Source organism: Erithacus rubecula, assembly GCF_903797595.1.
Source record: "Erithacus rubecula genome assembly, chromosome: 3".
Classification (NCBI taxonomy): Eukaryota; Metazoa; Chordata; class Aves; order Passeriformes; family Muscicapidae; genus Erithacus; species Erithacus rubecula.
The window spans coordinates 90,041,056-90,064,004 of NC_136689.1; the positions used below are offsets into that span (position 1 = coordinate 90,041,056).

The 22,949-nt window shown below is 42.8% G+C and overlaps 1 protein-coding gene across 7 annotated transcripts in view; it reads left to right on the forward strand.

Moving 5' to 3' along the window:
* The window catches only part of RIPOR2 (RHO family interacting cell polarization regulator 2), a 67,115-nt gene extending 45,566 nt beyond the window's left edge, over positions 1-21,549 (forward strand). For 6 of the 7 annotated variants that reach the window (XM_079300834.1, XM_079300833.1, XM_079300832.1 and 3 more), the window contains 13 exons: positions 36-161; positions 1,536-1,684; positions 2,771-2,900; positions 4,928-5,617; positions 8,243-8,427; positions 10,165-10,333; positions 11,723-11,858; positions 12,752-12,913; positions 13,880-14,038; positions 15,047-15,249; positions 16,712-16,795; positions 18,689-18,779; positions 19,919-21,549. In XM_079300834.1, coding sequence (XP_079156960.1) covers positions 36-161; positions 1,536-1,684; positions 2,771-2,900; positions 4,928-5,617; positions 8,243-8,427; positions 10,165-10,333; positions 11,723-11,858; positions 12,752-12,913; positions 13,880-14,038; positions 15,047-15,249; positions 16,712-16,795; positions 18,689-18,779; positions 19,919-20,019 — 2,385 coding nt within the window. In that variant the 3' untranslated portion in view covers positions 20,020-21,549. Of the gene's footprint in view, positions 1-35; positions 162-1,535; positions 1,685-2,770; positions 2,901-3,436; positions 3,584-4,927; positions 5,618-8,242; positions 8,428-10,164; positions 10,334-11,722; positions 11,859-12,751; positions 12,914-13,879; positions 14,039-15,046; positions 15,250-16,711; positions 16,796-18,688; positions 18,780-19,918 lie in introns of all 7 variants that reach the window. The other variant, XM_079300837.1, reaches the window with a different exon arrangement.
* The last annotated feature ends 1,400 nt before the right edge of the window (positions 21,550-22,949 follow it).

Here is a 22,949-nt window from a genome sequence, read left to right on the forward strand (position 1 = left end):
TTTCTCAAGAAAATAAGAGGATTTTTCTTTTTTAGATTTTCATGCGTTACGGTCGCCAGCGATGGAAACTGAAAGGCAAAATAGAAGTGAATGGCAAGCAAAGCTGGGATGGAGAAGAGATGGTTTTCCTCCCTCTCATTGTTGGACTGATCTCCATTAAGGTATGCATGCTGACTCCTTTGCCTGCAAGCAAGGCAGGAGTCAAGAACCTCCTTCTCACCACCTGCAAAAACACAGAAGCAGATCACTAAACTCTAGAAATGAGTAAAAATTACTATTTCTGACACACATACTGAAGTGCTGTAGTATTATCCAGTTTAGATACCACAAGACTAACCAAGTTTGTGAGAGCTGTGGGAGAGATTTTCTTCTGAAACTGGAGTCTTTCCATCACTGTTCCATCTCTTCATTGCCCCCAGCCTCCCAACACAGTTTTCTTCTCTCTTGAAGTCCATGCGCTTTCTTTCCAGCAAGCCTCCAACCTAAAGATACCCATTCTCTGACCCCTGTCTAGAAAATGCTGCTAAAAGCCATTCCAGATATCTTTGGGTTAGTTTGCTTAAACAGAAAAACATCCTGAAAGTCTGAGGGGAAATGGCCCACTTAGATATGGCAAAGACTTTATGAGAAAAAATACAGGTGATTACAAAACCCACAACCAAAATAATCCCAAATGCGTGAGACAGTAGGTTTTCAATGAAAGGCAAGTTGTGACACTTGGTGAGTCACTTTCCTCAATCTAACACACAGATTTTAGGTGGAAAGTTAGGAGAGAGCCCTTTTTTATAGTACACAAGAATCGCAGTATTATTAAGGTTAATGTATATATTCTCTTCCCTTTTTGGACTCTGTCCAAACATTTTCACATAAAAGACTCAAGAACTGACTTTCAAGAAAACAGCCAAAGGCTGGTTTGTGTAGGAGCTGCATATAGAACTGTCACTCTGAATTTACAGCCAAATATATCTCTAAATATGAATAGTGCTCTACTCTTACGGTAACAACGTACACAGAGGTGGTTCCTCAACAGTAGATCTGTGAAAGTCCTCACCAAAGGCAATGGTGTATCCTTGGTTACAAGAGAAAAATATCTGGAAGAGAGTTCCCTGGGGAATTATTAATTAGACAAGTTACATCAGGAGATTCCCAGTCAGGAATCTGTCAACTGCTGAGACACTCTGTGCCCTCCCTGTTCTCATGCTTCCCTTGGGCTCTGGTTATCATTAGTACAAAAGATCAAATACAAGACTAGACAGCCCCTTGCTCTGAGCCAGTTTGGTTGTTCTCTTCTGACTCCTATAAAAAACATGAACAAAGCATGGAATCGTGATCATATGCAACTATGCATTTCTTTAAAAAACCAAAACAAAACCACCACCAAACCCTAGATTTTTTCCTTAACTAGTGCAACAATCAGTCATACCTTAGAAGCTTTTTAGCAAGGGGGCCAGGCAAGACAATCAAAACTATTATTTTAGGATTAAGGATTGCAATGCCTTGTGTGGTCCTGAATACCCTGTTCTTGTCTCTTATAGGTCACAGAAGTCAAAGGGCTCGCTACTCATATCCTTGTGGGAAGTGTAACCTGTGAGACAAAGGACCTGTTTGCAGCTCGGCCTCAGGTGGTTGCAGTAGACATCAATGACCTTGGCACAGTAAAGCTGAACCTTGAGATCACCTGGTAGTAAGTAGAATTCATTGGTCAATCAATCAATCAGCTGTAGAACTTCAACCAAAGAAAAATGGTTCAGCTGTGTAGGTTGTTTTCTCCATATTTTTCCCTGCCAGGGAAGATTGTAGAAGAGCTGTCGCCCACATTTTATATATGAGAAGTAGTTAATGGTCATTTTGCCTGCTTTTCCTGTGGTAAAGAGGGTTGTGCCTAGTTTCAGCTGTTAAATTAGGTTTAGTAAGTACTGACATTTCAAGGTATGGGAACTGCTTAGTGATGATAGCCTAAAGCTTACTTCAAAGCTTAAAAATGGGATATAATTGAGTGCTTATATATATATATATATATATATATATATATATATATATATATATATATATATATATATATATATATATATATATATATATGTATAATCTTCTAAAAATCAATGCTGGGTATATGGGTTTACACTAGCATAGCAAAGTTCAGGAGTTCATGCATATCTTAATGGCCATCTGAAAGCTGGCTTTTAAGGGCTTCATACACCACAAGAGTGATGGGAAATCTCTTGGTGTATTCTATTCACATTGGTCAGCATAGGTGAGCTGGTAGCCTTAGGATACAAACCAAATTCTCACTGTATTTTTTATGAAATAAGTAAATGTAATTTCTGAAGAAGCATTGATGCATTTAACATTTTGCAATTGTGTGTGCTCTTTCTTGTAATGCAACAAACATGAAGCCAGCCATAACAGCTCCTGGTTTCCTTTATAATGCAACAGCTCTATTAACAGTTGAGCACCTTTCTCATTAGTATGTGTGACACTTGGCAACTCGAATCCAAGAATACTTTTCATGTGAGAAGAATAACATCAGACTACACTACATAAATGATTTCTGAGGGAACACTTTTATCAGAACTGAAAACCACACTTCTGAGACTGCTGTCTAATTAACAGCATTTTCTTTAAACACTTCAGTTTAAAAACTTGTTACCTCTGGGTTTTGATGTGCTAATAAACCACCCTTTCAAAAATGCTTTCTATGGACCTGAAAGTCCCTCTTGCTCAGCCCAACAACCTTGTATTTTCTCCCCTCTTGCTTGTGTATCCATAGTCCATTTGATGTTGAAGACTTGACCCCGTCCACAGGAAATGTGAGCAAGGCATCTGCTCTCCAGAGGAGAATGTCCATGTACAGCCAAGGCACTCCTGAAACACCAACCTTCAAGGACCACTCATTTTTCGTAAGCTCTGTTTGGCTTTGTGTTTATGTAATGAGAAACCTCAGAACAGTTCAAACACTGCAAACATTTCATTGCTTTACATGTCTAAGCTTTTTTTCCCCTGGTGGCAGCAGATTACCCTTACAAATAGTTAAAAAGCAAGTGCATTCCTAGCTGCTAATCCTAAGAGAAGGTGGCCATGATCCTGGCATCTTTGAAACTATGTGGCAATTAATACATACCTATCCTTCCTGCCTGACTGCTGTGACACTTGAATAATCTTTAAAAAATGTGTTTTCATTTTGCAACAGTAGTTAAGCAACCATTATAACACAAGTATTTTTAAGTATCCTGTGATAAAATTTGCCCCTGTACTGCAGATATTCACAGGGTGTTCCTACATTTTGCATGAATCGAATTCTGAATGCTTAATTGGGCCATCTGTACAGAGATTAACTTTACAAGTGCTGCATCCCATGCCTGTAATTTAGTACTCTGCTACAAAGCATTCATTTAACTTGCCCTTCCTCACACCCTCTTTGCTTTAACTGTTGAAGAAATGGCTGCATCCCCTGCAAGACAGGCCAAAGTTGACAATCTTAGATGCTCTTCAAGACACTTTCTTTGACAAGCTTCGTCGCAGTCGCTCTTTTAGTGACCTGCCATCGCTCAGGCTAAGCCCAAAAGCAGGGCTAGAGCTATATGTGAGTCCTGGTTTTTGTTTGCTGAAGGATTTCTTTCAGTTCCTGTGTGGCATTTCCATTCCTCCGCATGCTTCGTATGTTGCTCTCTGTTGCAACTCGCTCATTTTGCTGACTGATTAGAGGGCAGGACATAACTGTGAGCCCATGCAGCTCCTATTAAATCAAAATTCCTCTTGGTTTCTACAGAGATAATGATCAGAAGTCAACTATCTGTGGGCAGAGAGCAGGGCAGGAATACAAGCCAACAGTGTTATTAAAAATCACCTGCTACACTGATTGATGCCTTACATTTGCCTGGTAACATAACTTTCAGAAGCTAAAAGTATACCCATGTCAAGGGAAAGAAGAAATATACCTTTGACTATGATTATATTTAGGAGAAAAAGACTACTAATAATACTAGAAAAAAAAAAAAAACAAACCAAGTTTTGAACATGTAAACCTTAAGCTTAAACCTTAAGCAACTTGTGAATGCCAACAGTTCTTTCCACCAAATTGTCAGCAAAATAGTAGTTGCCTTCCACCTGTGCCATGCATTTCCATGAGCTGGCCATATTACAAAGCAAGGTTGTAGGTCAGATAGGTAGATTGTGACTCTAAGAGTGATTTTTTTCTCCATGTCAGTCAGAGATGAACATACATATATCTGCCCTGATGAGTCTGGAGTCTGCATAAGGTTGGTTTTGCTTCTTAAGTGATCAGTGTCCTGCTCAATACACCACCAATTTTGCTGACTCATTTCAGCAGAAACTTATATTGGATGGGACTCCTGTATAACTTGTTCAACAGATGTTACAGACATCCATGTCATATGCAGGAGATTGGATAAAAAGCAATAGCACAGTACTATGACCATTTAACCACCATGACACTAGAGAAGCCTCTGGAGCAAACTGTTACATTTTACAGATTACTACTTTAGAAGTCAGGAAATAAATAGAACAGAAATCTGTAATAAGAAGGAAAATGCAGACAAGCTAGCTTATGTACAATCCCATTAAAAAGAGCCATGGTACAGGAACTAGAGCAGTGCGCTGGAAATGCTGTTTGAGAGAATATAGTAGGGTGAGCAGAATTCGTGTCTCTCTTCTGGAGATCATTTCCTAGAGCTCTCTATTTAGCAGAGAGATGCTGAGCCCAGGTTCTCCAGCAGTTTTCATGCTGAAATTGAGGAGCTGTACCAGGTTAAAGCAGAAGTTTGATTTGAAGTATTTTTTCCATCTCTCAAGTCTTGAATGCTTCTTTAATATTTTTCCTTGCCCTTTTCTTTCCTGGGCATGTGCTGCATTTTTTTCCTCTTTCCAATGCTGCATGAAAAACATTCTCTCCTTATTATCTTTTCAGTCGAATTTGCCAGATGATGTTTTTGAAAATGGGACGGCGGCCACTGAGAAGCGGCCTCTCTCCTTCACTTTTGGTGACCTGCCTTACGAAGACGCCGTGCCCCCTGCCAACTCAGCAGAGTCCTCATCTGCTCATGTCAGCTCCAGCCCTGACATCACTGTGACCCCCACCCAGCACCGTGCCCTGGAGTCCTCCCAGAGCTCGAGCCTGGACTGCAGCAGCAGCGACTCCCGCAGAGACTCTGTTGCTGAGCCAAAGGACCTGCCATCCCATAGAGAGGGAGTGGTGGCTGAGAACAAGAACACCCTGAGGGCAGCTCCTGAAGTTTGCCAAAAAATCTCTGATGCTGGCAGCGATCATGTCTTTGTAGAAACGAGTGTCCCCGTGTCTCTCCTGCAGGATACTGATGAAGGTTCAGAACTCAAGCCTGTGGAGCTGGATACCTATGAGGGCAACATCACAAAGCAGCTGGTCAAAAGGCTGACGTCAGCAGAGACACCCCTGACCCCAGAGAGGCTGCCATGTGAGGGATCCATTAGTGGGGAATCGGAAGGATATAAGTCTTATCTCGATGGAAGCATCGAGGAAGCCTTGCAAGGGCTTCTCTTAGCTCTTGAGCCACATAAAGAGCAGTATAAAGAGTTTCAGGACCTGGATCAAGAGGTGATGCATCTAGATGACATCCTAAAAGTGAGTACATTTTCAGAAAATACTACCCCTAAAGAAAATCTGAGCAGATAGAATCTCCTCACCTGCCCCACAAACATCAAAGTAGGCTTTCTGGAGAACAGTAGAATTCCCTGGAAGCAGTAGATTTGCTCCTGCTTGGAGCATCCTTTCACAATGTTGCATTTTTAAACTTTTGTCAGCAATGTGCTAATCACAGCCTTGTGTCCTCAAGGAACAGATCTTATATCAAAACCTGAGGGAAAGAGAAAAAGGTGCTATGGCAGAAGGGTAATTAAATTATACCCTTCTCTGAATGCTTTGTGAGCCATTGTGAATCACCACTTGTGAACCCATTGCTTGTGCCACAGTGGAGATCAAATATAGCCAAACTTCTGCCTTTGAAATCTGTGAGTCACATCCTCAGTGGCTGTACTTTAGCATACTAGCCCTGAGCTCCATGGAGCTGTGCAAAACTACACTAGCTGAGGATAAGGCCCTTTAGCCATAGAAACTGAATTTTCTAAATTGCCAAAGGGGTTTAGAAGCACAGCTATCACTGAAGGCTGCTGTCCCTATGTCACCTAGGCATGGCCTTTTCCTTTTTCCCCTCATCCATTTACATAATGAGACATCCTGTCATTACATCAAGATGCAGAGAATAATGTTAAAAATTGGAAGGGATTTGCATGAGTGTTGTTAATATGTTTACTGTGGATCACTGTTACTTGTATCTCCCCCATGAATAGCAACCCATGACACCTTACTCTGCAAACAGTATTATATGGGAAATAATCATTTCAAATACTTCATATTCATATGCAAGTTGGTCTGCTAGTCATTTAAGCCTCATCATTCAAAATCATGGCTAAGGAAGAAGTAGGGAATCATTCATTCTTCTGCATTATCTTTTTGCAAAGAAACTTTATTCACCTCCTTATTTCCACTGGTGTTTACAGCTGCATGGTACTTTCCCAAGTTAAGTGCTTTTTTTGACAGCCTGCAGCCCCTGTTCCTTGCATTATTTATTCCTAGAGAGGCTGAGTAGGCAAAGGTACCAATACTATTATTTTCTAATTTGGTACAAAGAGGTCAACTATCCAAAGGGCAGAGAGACAATGGAAACTGTTTATTTAGGCTGCTTTGATCAGAAGTTGCAAACAGACAGAGATGGGATGGGGGCAGAGAGGATGCTCATGCAGACAGGACTCCTGCACACTTGAGATGCTCGCCTGTCCCAGATCTGTGGAAGTCTGGGTGTCACCTATTGATCAGCTCACAGACTGACACTCAGCATCACCAGCAACCATGAAGAAAGGGGCTGCATGGGCTCCTCTTGCAGAAAAGTTGAGCTGGAATCCAGCTGTGGCTGAAGAAACCTCTCTTGGTCATATTAGATGAGCAGAGAAAATAGCCCACGTGTTGCTGTTTGCGTTTGCTTGAAGAAGGTGCACTACCAAGCCCTGAAGGCAATGGAAGCTGAAACTTTGGTGCTGCACAAGAAGCAGGATACAGCACTCATCCTTTGTCACAGACATGTTGGGAAGTGTGTTTGATCAGCTAATGACTGTACAGTCAGTTTAAGGACTCAAACATCCTAAGTGTAAATGTATGACCATTAGTATTGTGTACAAACGAATTTTAAATGGAACTCCAACTCCCTTCGGCTCTAGAACAGCTGGTGCTGAATCTGAATTGGCCTCCTCAGAGGCCAATGCATTTTTCTGTGAACTGAGACAAAGTCATGGCTCCTGCTTGGGACTGGAGGATGTGGCCTGTGTAATGGCACATGTCTGTTTCTGATCAAATAATCACATAGTGTGAAAGATGCTGAAGTCATTGCACCAACCAACGGAGATGATCCCTCAAGTCACATCTGATTCTTCAGGATGACCCTAGAAGCAATTCTGTGGATGAATTGCCACATGGGGCCAGGGTCTTTCATACTTCCTACAGCACCAGCAAGGTTTCCTTTGTGTTTCTTCCCTGCAGAGAGGTGGGATGGCTTCCCCATCTCTCTAGTACTGTTGATTTCTGAGTTACAATACTGCCTTTCTCTGTCACCTAGAAATCTGATGCCTTATTGGCTTTTCCTTGATAATCCATTCAGCTTCAAAGTTCACAAAACTTCTCCTATTCCGTGAATAAATGTGCAGTTATGGGACCAAATTCATTCCTGGCTAAGGTCTGTTAGAGTTACATCTGGAATAAATCAGGTAGTGCCATTGGATATGTATAAATTTGCTTCTGTAGCTAGAAGAGCAATTAAGGAATGTGCCTTCCCCTTTCAACTTCCATTGCATTAATTCCCGTCCTTCCTTTTGGAAAGTGCCGAGAGCTGCGAAACTTGGATTCAAGAAGTACTTCTCATTCCTATAAAACACGCTGAATTTTGCCTTTGAGGATTTTCCTTTGGGGAAGAGAGTGGGTAGCATGAGGAGGGGAGCAGGAATGAAAGGCTTTTCCCAGTTCTCAGGCTTTGATTGTATATGCTATGAATATGAAGGCTTGAAATGAAACACCCAATAAAATGAAGTTTTAAAAATAAAATGAAGAATTTGAAGTTTTAAGCTTTATCTTTTTTATTTTTTTTCTTATCTTGTAGTAGCTAATATCTGGGGTTTTCATTGGTTCGTTCTGCCTTTGCAGTGCAAGCCAGCAGTAAGCCGAAGCAGGTCCTCCAGTTTAAGTCTAACAGTTGAAAGTGCTTTAGAAAGCTTTGATTTCCTGAACACCTCTGACTTTGATGATGAGGATGGTGGTGGTGTGGAGGTTTGTAATGGTGGAGGAGGTGCAGACTCAGTATTTTCAGATACTGAGATTGAGAAGAATAGGTAAGTTTGTAGTACCTGCCAGCTGTGCTTATGCCAAACTGACACCTTGGCTTTGTCGCTAACAGGGGATCCTGGTGCACAATTTATTCAAGGAAGACTGACTAATCCTTGATGAGTTTTAGGGTCAGAGGGCTCCCCATGGCTGCTGCTTACAAAATCTTCGGTTTCCAGGACCATTTTTTCCCCCTGTTCAAATATATGCAATCTGTCCTCCAAAGGAGAAGGGTAAATTAAATTAAGCTGACCTCAATACTGGCAGAGCCTCTTCCTTGACATAGGTTTGGACCTGGCTTTCCTTGGATATAATTACTAATTCCTCTGTGGTTTTTCCCCCCTCCCTTTGTCTTTTCTCTCTAGCCGAATGAGTCTTTGCAGTGGATTAAGCTTGTCAGTAACAATAACACAGGGCCAGATTTAAGCAGCATGATGTAGGTTGCCTTTGGAATGTAAGAGTGATGACTGGTACTCTGTTCATGGCCCTGCGTGTTACCTGCCCTTCTTTCATCACTTTTGGTCTTTCTGAGAAAAAAAAAAAAGCAAAAAAAAGAGAAAACAAAAAAGCTGTGGTGTTGTGCCGTGGCCTGCCATTGTTGTGTGACTTTAAGATGCTGTGCTTCAATCATTAGATCTTAAAAGCATGTTTGCATCCTTTGAGCTGACACGATGCCCAGCAGGCATGTAAGCGGCACTAGAGCTGGAAAAAAAGAAAAGAACAGGGTTCCCTCCCTGCCTGCACTTTCCAACCAGGCAGCTGTACTACTCACAGCTTGCTTAAAGCAATTTGAGTGCAACAAGCAGACACCATGCAGTTCCCACCATCTCATGTCCTCATTCCAGAATAAGACTTGGTGGGAAAAAAAATTAGGGAAATTGTGTTGCTTGCTAAACTGGCACTCTGACCTCAGTCCAGTCTGTGCTGATTTAAGGATCTAGCTTCAACCAGTTAAAATAGAAATTAAAATCTCTTTTTTTCCCCTCTGGCTCATCCCCAGACAGTGCAGATTCCCACTTCCATTTTTAGATGTGTAAGTGTGTGACTCACTGTAAAGACTGCAAGTGTTGAAACTTCTGAACTTGCAGCCAAACACACTTGCCATCTGGGGACTGACCTCAGGCTTAGCATTTAAACACAGGGAGGATCATTTGTATGGCAAGACAATATTGGAAATAATGATTTAAAACACAGTAAGACTAGCTCTACACTCTTGCAGAAACAATTGACAAAGTAAGCTGTACACATTGTCTAAAACTGCATATGAAAGCATCATGTCTCTTAGTTCAGCAGTAGTTTTCCTTTCCTTCTGCAATGAGCTTTAAATTTGGCAGCAGGAGGTCTCTGAAAGCACAGAGCTGTTCATAGCAGCTCTGTGCATGGGAAGGTACAGATTGTCATGGTGCTTAATCCAGAGCAACTGGGCAGGTGATTCATCACAGATGGGAGAAGGCTGTCACTACCAAGGGGCAGGAACCACTGGTTAACAAAGCTTGCTGCTGAGGGCATCACATCACTCAAGACAAGCCAGTCAGGGGACAGGTCAGTCCCCTGGATGGGTATGTCCCTGCTGTACCCAAGCCAGGGTGGTATGATGTGCTCATCACCAGGTTTCTGCGTGCTTTCAGCTCTTCTGCCGTGCTCTTTGCTCATCACCTTGTGTGTGAGTGGGTGTGTGGTGTGGGTGTGTGTCTCCTGGGGCAGCTGCCAGCCCTGCACTGACCTGCTCCCTCCCTCCTCCCCAGTTACAGGACGGAGCACCCAGAAGCCAGAGGCCACCTGAGCGAAGCTCTCACCGAGGACACGGGCGTGGGCACCAGCGTGGCTGGCAGCCCCCTGCCCCTGACCACAGGCAACGACAGCCTCGATATAACCATAGTTAAGCACTTGCAGTACTGCACCCAGCTCATTCAGGTACCCAGCCTGCCTCACCTGGGGCATGTCTTTGAAAATCACTCCTGCCTGCAGCACAGCAGGCTGGCAGGTCACTGTGCTGGCAGTGGGAGCGCAGGGCTGGGACAGGCACCGTGCTGGGGTGGGATGGTGACACCCTCACCCCAGCCACAAGTGCCTCCATCCTTCCCATCCTGGCCCTTTTCAAGCAGACCTGACATGTGAACTGTGGGCCACTTGGCACGAGCTGCCCAGAGGGGACAGGGGCATCCCCTGCTCTGTGTTACAAACTCCTGCTGGCCTTGCTGGGAGGTCATCAGTAGAGTTGATTCCAGTTAAAGCAGCCCAGAGGTAAAACAGACACCCTGTCTCCACTGCTTAACTGAGCTTCAGGTGAGCCTGCAGCATTCAAGAGCAGAGGTGAATATATGCACACGAGGCAGAGATTCTGTCTGCAATAGGTACAGTGAAAGCAGCATGAGACAGCCCCCCGGGACATCAAAATTGTCAGTTCATGCTCACATCTAGAGGGTTTTTTCTGTAACTTTTTTCAGAGCCCATGCACAGCAAATTCGAATTTAAACACCCACTAAGTCAGGTCATCAGGGTTTTCCTGACAAACCAAAACATGCTGCAACTTCCTCTTCACAGTTATTTTACTCTTCCATCTTAGATATAATTAGCTTTGTTTCCCCAAAGGCTCATTGAAGCAATAGAGCAAGAGCCTGATTCCAGCACCCTTAGTGCTGAGCTGGAAACTCTGCAGACTCACAGCTATGAGAAAAAGGGAGGTTTTTTGGTTTCAATACAAGAGTACACAGTAAACATGCAGCTGAGTGAGGTGAACTTGAACCACGTCCACACACAGAGCAGATTTGATATGAACATTATTTATGTAGACTGCTGAAGAAGATGTGGGTATCAGCAGTAGAGAGTATTAGCAAGAATTAATTAATTAATAAAATTAATAAAGGCACCTAAGTGATTGATCAAAGCTGAAATGGAGTGGAGAAAGAGCAACCTGTGGTCTTCCTCTATGCAGGTTGTTCTGAAAGTTTGCAGCCTATGTTGTGTAAAAGTCACACTAATATTCTTGTCTGGCTTTAAGTCTTGTGTTGATGGGTTTCTTTAACTTTGTGGAGTGTGTAAATCAAAAATCAGTTATGGAAATGGGTACGTGGATACAAAGGCATTTGGATCTGGATGTAGATAGTGAAGGTATCAGCAATGATAAATATCAACTAGGATGAAAAAATATCCCAAAGACAAAGAAAAATTTAAGTTAAGGAGATCCTGTGGTTCCAGGCAATTAACACTTCAGGTGTTCTGGAGTTTTTTTTGTTTTTCTGAGGCTGGGTTTCTTTTTTGCTAAATGACTCCTTTTTGTCTCTTCCCATTTGTCTTCACCAGCAAATTGTGTTCTCCAGTAAAACACCTTTTGTGACTAGAGACCTGCTGGATAAGCTGTCCAGGCAGATTCTCGTGATGGAGAATATTGCAGAGATCAGCACTGAGAACTTGGGAAACATCACCTCTCTTACTGATGGTAAGAAGCAGCTTAGGGGCTTTTCTTCTGACAAGGATGTGCCTGGGCATGTGTGTCTGCTGAAATAATCACTGTGCAGAGCTCTCCAGCAGTGCAGGAGATGCCACTGTGGTTAGGGCTGGCTCAGGGTCACCAGGAGCCACCACAGCCAGGCAGGTGTCACCTCCATCCTTCCTCAGTGCTGGAATCCAGAAACATGCAAATGAGAACAGGAAGAGCTTCTTACCCAGCTTGATATGCAGAAGATGGACAGATGTCATTGGTGTTATGGGGTGGGGATACTTCCACCTCTAAAGACCCAAGTTCTTCTTCCACCTTTCTTTTCTGAGGAAAGGAAGGATTTGCATTACAATATCAGAGGCATAATACAACTTCTTGAACATTTTCATATTTAGTCATCTCTATGGATAACTTCTTGGGTTTTTTTTCCTTTTTGCATCTATTTTAATACTTGTAAGAGTTTGACAAACCCATAGTTACCCTCATGTACACTTTGACAGGATAGGTAAATATTACAAAGTGTATTTACTATATCAGAAAATTGGGGCAAAAATTGAGTGACTTATTTGAAGCCATAGAGCAGTGCTAGGACAGGGACCAAACTTGTGCAGACCTTTTGTGGTGTTCCCCTAGTATTTTGTGCTATTTAGAAGGAAGAGACATCAATGCCAAGAACTGGATCAGGGGCAAATTTTCTCACATTTTTGTGGGAAACAGAAAAAGCATCTTACAAACATGGTCATGCTCTGTGAAGGTAATGGCTCAGGGAGACCCAGCAAACAGTAACTGTTTATCAGTGGGATAAGGTGAGATTTCATCCATTCTTACCTTCTTTTATCAAAGTTGATGCTTCCAGTATGGCTTTGTTTCATCATTCATTTTTTCTCCCCCAGCAATTCCAGAGTTCCACAAGAAGCTGTCACTGCTGGCTTTCTGGATGAAGTGTACTGGCCCTTCAGGAGTGTATCACACCTCTGCAGACAAGATGATGAAGCAGTTGGATATCAATTTTGCCACCACTGTGAATGAGGAGTGTCCAGGACTTGCAGAAACAGGTACAATCTGCTGCAAAAAAATGTGTCAGCCATCAAAATGGAGAACAGTTGTGTACTGAGCTTTGTTTTCCAACTCCTTGGGAGATCTGTTTGGCCACAGCTCCAAGATCTCATTTGAAAACTAATGCTGCAACTCTCAAAATAGTTTTGGCCCCAGATAATGAAAAAAAAGGTGAGGTTAACAGAAAAGAAAATACTGTTTTAAAGTTTATGATCTAATCAGAAAGAAAGTGTATTCCCAAATACAGATTTGTAAGTGATTCAATGAATCAGAACTCTTTGCACTTAATTTTGTGTATCAGTATAATTACAGTGCACTGGGATGAAATTAATCTCTCTTCAAGTGAGTTTGTCTGAGCACAGGTTCTTATCTTGTATGGGATGTCCCACACCTCAAGCTCCAGCTATACTGATTAGCTCTCCCTTGGACAGAATGGGGAATGAGGCTGATTTGCCCAGGTGTGGCCACCTGCAATGTGGATGCCTGCACAGGCAGTGTCCTCCTTCCTGCTCCATGCTGCATCTCTCACAAACAGTGCCTCACACCAGCTTTCCTAATGCCACTCTAGAGCAGGAGCATAAAAAGCAGCAAAGCCAAATCCTGCCTCAGTACACATCTCCCCTGCCTCAGTGGCACTGTGGGGATGTAACAGGCAGTGCATGTGGAGAGGGGTTTACAATTCAGGATATTGTTTAGGTAGAAATTATGCTGTATTGATTGCACAGGAAGCTGCACTAGCCTTCTGTAAGCTGGCAGAGGCTCATCCTTACAGAGATATTCTCTGCTAATGAGACCCAGACAGGGAGAAGCCTGTCCATCTTCCAACCTAACCACAGTTGAGTTTAGAAACATTGGGAAGTATGTGGCCTTGCAGTTCTTTCTTTCTGGTTTTGAAGTGGACTGCATAATTTTGCCAGTGGCTTTTGCTCTCACTAACCTGTCCCTTTGTCCATGGCTGCCTGCAGTCTTTAGGATCCTGGTGTCTCAGATCCTGGACCGGACAGAGCCTGTCCTCTACTCCAGCATGTCCTCAGAGACCATTACTGTCTTCCAGTATTACAGCTACTTTGCCAGCCACAGTGTCAATGACCTTGGCAGCTATTTGCTGCAGCTCGCCAAAGAAGGTAGGGGATACTAATTCTGCTGGATACTTAGGGAGTACATCCCTGTCCTCCTGGGCTCAACACAAAGCAGTTCAGCCCTGAGGCTGGTTTTACAAAAAGAGAAAAGAGACAAAGAGGTGTCCTGGCTATTAAGTGAGTGCACCTGAACTGTTGTACATGTAAGGGAAAGGAGCTTATGCAGATAGACTCTCAGTCATTCCTATTTCCACATTCAAATGGGAAAAAACTGCTTTGAAAGCATTGTTTTTCAGGAAATGGTTGATGGTGTTATGCTGAGCCCAAGGTCTGGGAAGTTTTCTGTGCCCACAGCTTGGATGGTGTCTTAGTCTTTCACCATATGTTATAGAGTGCTGAGCAATTCTCAGGAACCAAGGGATCACAGCACCTCAGAGTTTTGCAGGCTCTGCCACCAGGAGCTACAGAGAGAAGCAGATGCTGCACAAGGTGTGCTGGACTGCAGCACATGGAAAGCCAAGTCTTCCTTCTCTATTTGAGAGGGAGTTTGAGGAACCTTGCCTAGTTTTCCTTTTTATTTGGGGGCATACTGGGGAGCTTTTGCTCAAAAGCCTGGAAGCAAAATGGCATTTCAACTCACCTCTAAAACATATTAGCCTTAGCTCTTGTTGGCAGACATCAGTCTGTCCAGGAAAAGCTCTCACAAAGGTGCTCTGGAAGTCAATACACTGACAAAGATATTTGGTTTCACTTGTTAGAGGGAGAATTTACATCTTCCAGCAGAAGGCAGAGATTTGACAGGTAGGCCTTTAGCTCTGGGTAGGCCTAAGTGCTGCACTATCCCACAGCCCATCTACTCACCTCCTCACTTGAAGAAGGTCTGAGAAAGTGGCCCAGCTTAAAGCCCAGACAATTCCCCATGCAGACACACTGCCATGCTGCTCAGATGGGGATATTTTAATATCCTCAGTGTGTGTAGTATAAATCAGGGATTGCTAGCAAGGAAAGTACTGAGAGCATAAAGTAACACAGGCCTTTTTCTTGCACTTCTAGCATCTGTGGTTCAGGTGCTGCAGTCAGTGAAAGATGGAAAACTGCAGCAAAATGTGTCCAAAATAAACTCCAACAACCTTCTACCACAGCAAGAAGTTTTGAGAGCTTTGGCTTTACTTCTCAATGAAAATAAAAATGAAGTCAGTGAGACAGTGGCATCACTTCTGACAGCAACTGCAGAAAACAGGCACTTCAGGGAGAAGGTAAGTGGCAGAAAATCACCTGTCTCATGAGAGACCCATGTCATCACGACTTTTTTCTACCTATATGTCTCAAATGTCTGTGCATATTAAATAATTGATCCACCTTGATTTAAACTGACCCAGAGGGTCCTGTCTAATTTTTCTGCACATGTGCAGGTCTTAGTTTCTGTCTTTATGCCACTCTGCTTCTACCTGTTATTATGCTAAACGGGTACTAACCAAAACTGCAAATATTTACTGAGTGCTGTGCTCTCCAGCTATCTTCCACACTTCGGTATTTTTGTTGCCCTGTCTCAGACTTGGCTTCAGTCCAAACCTTCAAGGTAACAGTCCCCAGCATCACCAGCACAGAAAGATGTAGGTCTCAGATGTTTTTTTGTTTTTTCCAAAGGAGTCTGCCATCTCTGGGACTTCCCACTATTTCTGGAGAGGATGGGCTGCCTTGGGCAAACACAGCTCAGCTGTGAGACCTAAGATTTGAGTCTATCTCCGATACCAAATGCAACAAGCAGGGCCAGGTTAAACACAGAAATTAAATAGAGGGGAGAAGGAGGAGTAAGAAGAAATTAGGGGTTGGCTCCTATCCTTTCATGGCAGACCTTTCCCTACTATCCTTCTTGTTCTATGTCAGGAAAAAGCAAAAGAAAAGGCATCTGGAAGAGTGGCAGAAGGAAGGCAAAGGGAAGAGAAAAAGGAACTCAGTCTTTGCTTCTCTTGTCTATCAATCCATTCCTTTATTTGCTTGCCCTCCCACTTCATCTTCCATTTGTGCAGCCTCTTGGTATTTCATGCCACCCTTCTCCATCCCCAGCTTCCTGGAGGCAGCATCTCAGGGAAAATGTAACCTTCTCCTGGAACAGGCATGCACAGCTGATACCTGGTCCACTGCCTGCAGGCAGGACCACAGAGTCCACCACAGGCTTCTGTAAGGGTATTATACAGCCTTATGCTCACTGTGCAGCTGAGTGCTGCTGAGATTTGCTGCTCAGTAGTAGCTACTAATTTCTAGGGTCAAGCAGTAAACTGGTCTAGCAACTCGTGCTGACATTGTACTCATTACTTTGAGTCTCCCTGGGGTGCATAGTAACTAGTTCATTATTATCCCTGTATTAAAGAGACAGTCTCAAGGGCCACCTCTTGAGATACTTAGACTCCAAGGCCCATTCCAAGCTCATTGGTGATGTATGGTGAAAGGCCTTCAAAGTGAGATGCCAGATTGTGCATCTCACTTCAACATGAACTTTCCCTCACCAAAAGCTGGCCTGAGACTGCTGATCCATGACTAGAAGTCTGGCCTGGATCTGCTGTAGGGAATTATCCCACCCTGTACCATCCTACATGCTCACTGTCAGGGAGGTAGGCTGCAATTGCTCTCCCTTTAACAGTAGGTAGCAATACCTTCATGCTCCACACTTCTACTTGGAAGCAGACATTTTAATTGCTATTCTTTATCTGTTTTCAGGCCTTGATTTATTACTGTGAGGCACTAACTCAGCCTAACCTCCAGCTGCAGAAAGCAGCTTGCTTGGCTCTAAGATACCTCAAGGTAAGAGACAAGGGATACACTGTGGTGCTTGGCTTTGCTTTATAGAAAGGACATCTCATAGGTACAAACAAGAAAATGGAAATTGCAATAACAGCAGCAGTAGTGTTTTTGTTTTGTGTTGCTGTATCTTTTCCAGATAAAGGCTTAGAACCTTCTAAACCACAAACACCTGGGCTCTGTGACCTTGGCAAAGTTTTATCTTTTGCATATCTTTTCCTCCCTCTCATATTGGCTTCAAGAGACTCAGTTCCACATCACAGAGAAAAAAAAAATGTTATTTCCTAAAGTACCGACTGGGAAGGACAAAAAAATGCTTTCCCAGGATGAAATTAGCTCTAATGCATGTAGGCTGCAGTAGCTGAAAAGAGAGATCACAGTTTGTTTTGTGACAAATAACTGGTACATCTGGGCACTACAGCTTCAGCTAGCATCTGGTACCATCTTTGCACTTTAGCCTGTGACAGGATGGGAAAATGCATTTTTGTTTTGGTTGTATGGATCCATGGGGGACAGCAGCCACCCCAGCCTGGATGGCACAGGACACTGGGCAAAAAATGTGTTCCATGAGACAGGTGTGCTTTTGACTGACTATTTCTCCTTCTAATCGGTCCCCTGGAAGGCAGCTCTAAACTGTAACTTCATCCCAGTCACAACTGATGCCATCCAATACATAATCCAGTATTGTTTAAATATGAAAAAACTTTTCCCTTTAATGAAGCTAGCAGGCATCCCTGGGAGGCAGTGGTGAGGGACATTACATCTCTGCTGCATGCATAGTGCAGTGGGGTTTTTGATTGCTCAGGAAAACTCAGACTAGGAACCAGTGGTGGGAACTGGTGCTAGACAAGTTTAACTTGAGTAATGGGGCTCCAGAGAGTCTTGAATAGTGAGAATGGCAATGACTGGGGGTAAAGAAGCACCATCATTTAGGATCTTCAAAGAAAAAGCTGAAGCTGGAAGTTACTACTTCAGAGATGGAAATGCTACAATGGATAGATGGCTCTGGATGGTGTAACCCAAGGGCAGTTTAATCCACGTCACTTGCACAAGGTCCCACTGAATCTCTGAGGTTTTTTCAGGTTGCAGCAAGCTCTGTGTTGCTGTGGCCCCAGCACTCACAAGCATTAGAGCTGCAGTCACCAGCGTGCACCAGTGCAGCCTTACCCAGAGTCACACACAGGTGACCACACTGAAAACAAGGTGGTGAGATTCAATGGCCCTGGCAGCAAAGCCTCATTCTGATCATGTAGACCAGACCTTGTGCCCCTTGATCGACAGGGCTCATACAAATACTGACTCTGCAGCTCAGTGCCTCTTCCAGGTGTCACACTGGGCACTTCCTGCCCTTCCTTTCACTCATCTCTCTTTGAATAGTGAGCCACAGACACTGGGACAGCTGCTCTCCCCAAAACCAGACATTTTGGTATCACAGAACAGGATTATTCCTTGCTTTCTCCCCAAAAATAGCAGAGACAAGGCAGAAGTCTGCAAATATTGTAGATCACAGGCTTGACATGCTTTATAGGAAACCAATTCACTAGACCCCTGTCTCCTGTTCATTTCCCTGCTGTACCTTTACCTTGGCATCTTATGGCCTTGGTCCACAGCCCATCACCTATCCTACAGTCAGAAGTGGCAGACACAGCTGGTCTGCCAGATTTATGTATGTGTGCATAGGGTAGGAGAATTAGAAAGGGTCCACACCAGCAGCAGAAAATTACCTCCTCCAAATGCTTCCCCTCAGGGAAACCCCATTCCTCCTGCCTCCACCAATGCCTGCTGCTTGGAGTGGGAAGGACAGTGCAGAGGATGGTTACTATTTCCATGCAAGGTTGTGGAAAAACCCCAGAGTGTACTGTGTGGTGCTAATGCAGTTATTTTTGCACTTCTCAGGCTACTGAGAGCATTAAAATGCTGGTCACGCTCTGCCAGTCTGACAATGAAGAGATCAGAAAAGTGGCATCTGAAACCCTACTCTCCCTTGGTGAGTTGCCTGGTTTAGAGCAGTATTTAATTTTATTTTTTAGCAGAGCAGCATATAAGACACCTGAGTTATGTGAATGTGAGACTGTAAATTGAAACAAAACTTTACAGAGTAACTTAAAACAAGTCAGAAATACAAATTCTTAAAAACCATGGGTTTTGAAAATGAATCAAAAAGAGAGAAATTGAATTGTGTTAGTGTGGAGGGGAAGGTAGTAAAAGGAAGGATAGCAAAAGAGAAGTTGAGAAACAGAAATAATTGTTAATTAATCTGCACAGCTTCCAGGCACCAGTACTTCAGTGACACAGAAAAATTGTGTTTTTCTGGTCTTTCGACTAGGCATAAATTTTTACTCCACAGGGGAGGTGTCCTTGTGTGATTTTAATTATGCAAACCCTTCAAATATGCTGTCTTCCATTCACCACTTCAGCAGGAATTCAGTCTGCTGTTGGACATGTTATTGCTCAGTTGATAAAACAACTAGCCTAAGGACACTTGAAAACTCTGATTGTTCTGCCGTTCTTCTGGACAACATACAGAGACCATTTTTGGTTCCTAATGGCCAGTTCAACACATTAGGCTCAATGAAAGTGCATGTAGATGGCAGTAGCTAAGGAAAAAGGGTTTGGAAGACACAATTATATTTAGCAAACATACTGCTTCCTCTTTTTCAGCAGTATAAAAGTAATGATGTAGATAGACTCACTTCTTTAAAGTGCCAGGAAGTGGGAGGTGGATAAACTATATTTTCCAAGGTTGAAGTGGATAAACATCATTTTCCTCAAGTACATCACAGCAGCAGCAGCTGAGACCTTGACAAGCACAATAGGTCATTCAGTAAGACAAGTGTGCAGATACTGTTTCCTAATCCTACAAAGCCACATCTGCTTCTGTTTGGCTTTAGATAACCAAGCAAGTTTCATGGGAAAATTAAAAAAAAAAATAAATTAAAATCTGAAAATTCAGAGCATGTTTTACTTTTCCAAATAATTTCTGAAATTGCTTCTAACAAGATAAATTTTAAGAAGGGGTGGAAGTTACTGGCCAGCCAGTACTTTCTAACAGTAGATGACCCAGTATTTGAACTGTTCTAGAGCAATGACATAATACATTATTATGCTTTATCATTTTGCATTTAGGTGAAGATGGAAGACTGGCATATGAACAGCTGGACAAATTTCCCCGGGAATTTGTTAAAGTTGGAGGCCGCCGTGGAACTGAAGCTGCCACAGCTTTTTAGATGGGAAAGAACCTGCTAATATTTAACAGGCATTTAAGTAGGATGGAGCTGCACTTCAGTGTGGGAAACAGAAGGAGGACTTCAAAGAATTTTATGAGAGTGTTCCAAAATGTAGCAATTTACAGACTTCTCAGAGAAAAGCAAAACCTAAAATCCAGCTTAAGGGTTCCTATTGGCTCCTCGTTGCAGCTCATGATGGAACAGTTGGATGCTGAGGAACAGTTCTCTCTTGACTGGTTCTAAACAAATAACGTAATTGCAGTTATTCAGCCTCAACAGACTTCTGTGAGGTTTTTAGAATTTGGCATCTCCATATATTTTCCTATTATATTTACTTCCTTGAAGTTGTTGTGAAAGCTTGAGATGTGTGATACCGTACCTAACAAGGACAATCAGGAGGCCACCTGAGTGGGCATGCAAAGTTTTTCCTTGAATCCCAAATGAAGTGTCTGCTGCCATGCAGTGTCCCCAGCAACACTCCAGTGGCAGGAAACGCTGCTCAGCTTTCTCAGTTGTGTCTTGGTAATGAAATACAGGGAAAGTTCTACAAGTTTTGCCTTGAGAAACAGCAAGGAACAGCGAGATGTAAACCCTGGGAGGTGTCACTTTGGTGACTCATTCTAAATGCCTCCACTGGTCTTTTATTCCCTTCTCTTGCCCTCCAGCAACAAATCATCATTAATCATGGTTTCTGAAAATCATGTAGGTTTGTGAAAACTAAATGAAAAGGTAAAGTGCATTTATTTATTCTGAGAAGGAGTGAATACCGCTAATTGCACAAGTCCCTGAAACCATTTTGTCCTGCAAGTTGCAGGCAGGATTGGATTTCATACCTTCTAATTAGAGGAGCAGAGTTTCTATAGAGTGATTTCAATATGAAGAACAGAACAAACTCAAGTGGACCTCGGAGGCAGTAATAAACAGAGGGGGAAGTGAATGCACCTCCCCTCCCTGCACTGCAAGGTTGAAAGACAGCGAGTGCTTCAAACTGTTGATTACAAGCCTTAAGTTAACAGAGGAGGTGAATAGAATTTAACAGAAGAGTGTTCCTGTACTGTGTTCATTATGCATGAAATGCTATTTAGATGTCAATTGAAGTATCCAAATTTGCATAGACAACATAGAAAACATTGCAAACAGTTCACATCAAAAGGAAACCTTGTGAGCCAAACACTTTGGCAGGCAGGGGTCATTTGTTTTGTTTTTTTACTGTGAATGTTACAATAATGTACATATCTGTATATTTATAAATATATATATTCTCCCTTTAATTAAAGAAGTACATTTTGTACAGTGCAAAATGCTTACTTGTTTACTGAGGGGTATAAATTCTTTTTGCAGAAGGTGAAATAGCCATGTTATGGTTTTTATACTACATCTGTCCCATCAGTTGAATTCTTTCAAGGTGTCCTTTTGTATCTACTTATTTTTTTTTTTTTTTTAATTTTTTTTCTTTTAGTTTTGTGGCATTTGTACTCACCATATTTCCTATCACATTTAAGTTATAATAAAATTATTTTTAATTACTAAGCACATCAGTCCATATGTATAGTCACTCTTTCCATCAACAGTTCCTTCAAAATCAGGCTCATAGTTTAAGTTCAGAGCAAGCCAGTTTTGTGTATCATTCAAAATACTTACCAAGAAAGGCTCCACAGGGACTACCAAAAAAGATGCTTGAGAGGCTCCAGGATTGTTACCAAACTTGCACTGATTACTCCTCCCTTCTGTGAAGACAGACTCTCCTCTGACAGAAGACTTTCCTACCATTAATTTTTCATTTTCAAACGTTCAGGCTTACAGCACACACCATGAGGAATGTAGAGCTGCCTATGGAGCAGGGAGTGAAAGCTGCAGAGAACAGGGGGCAGCTCACACATAGAGGTATTGCATCAAATGGAGGGTGTATCTCCTCTCATTGTAGTTTAAAGCCACCCTTTGAGAAGTTTATTAGCCTAAAGCTGATCTGCTACATGATTACAGCCATTAAAAATCATGCATTCAGTCCAAAAGAACCAGATAGTAAGGAGCAAATTATGCTGTGAATAAAGTCATTGAGGAAATGTGAAAAAGTGGACAGACCTTAAAGCTTCCAAAACCTGAAGGGAAATAAAAATAACCAAACCATCTATTTGTCTGATAGCTTGTACATTTTTATGCTTGCAAAGCTGACAATGCTGCCTTTTCCTGGCTTGTTAATGCACTCCTTTGCAAAGTAGGAAAAACCAGGTGAGCATCACAAGGCTCATGACTACCAGCTAGTAAAGAAGGAAGCAGCAGGCAGTAATTACAAAAGCTCTTAGGGCTGCAGGAGGCTTACTTGGGCAAATTTAAAGGCCAGGGCCACCCCAGGAAAGTATGTTCAGAACAAGTTCCCATAGCCAGGTAGCTCAGCAGCAGTGCAGATGGAGGAGATGGGCAGCTCACTAGAGGTGCACTTGGGAAGGGGGTTTATCTGCTGGTAAAGGTATCCTTACCTTATGCTGTGGTGATTTTTACTACCCCTGCCATGCTATCACTGTCTCAGCATTTCATAAATAGAAACCTGTAGCACTCTTATACTACTGCAGCTACAGCAGCAGCATGTTAGGCTGCCCAGTTTCCCACTGCTGCTGGCAAGGCTGTTGTATCCATCAGACCTCAAAAAGTTATCCTCCATAGCTTCACCCTACCCTGCAATCTGTGATACACAGATTAATGTGGACTGCAAAATTCAGAGTTAATGCAACTGTGAGACACTATCTTAGGTACAGCTCCCTGTTTAGCAGTGGGATTGTCCTGAGGCAAAGATCCACAGCACCCAGCTTCAAATGGCTGCAGTGCCCCCAAGGGTAAGATGTGTCCCCACAACTGATCACATTTCATTACAGGCAGCTGCCTGCAGTTCAACAAACTGCAGCAAATTAAGGTTCCTCATAATGCCATTATCA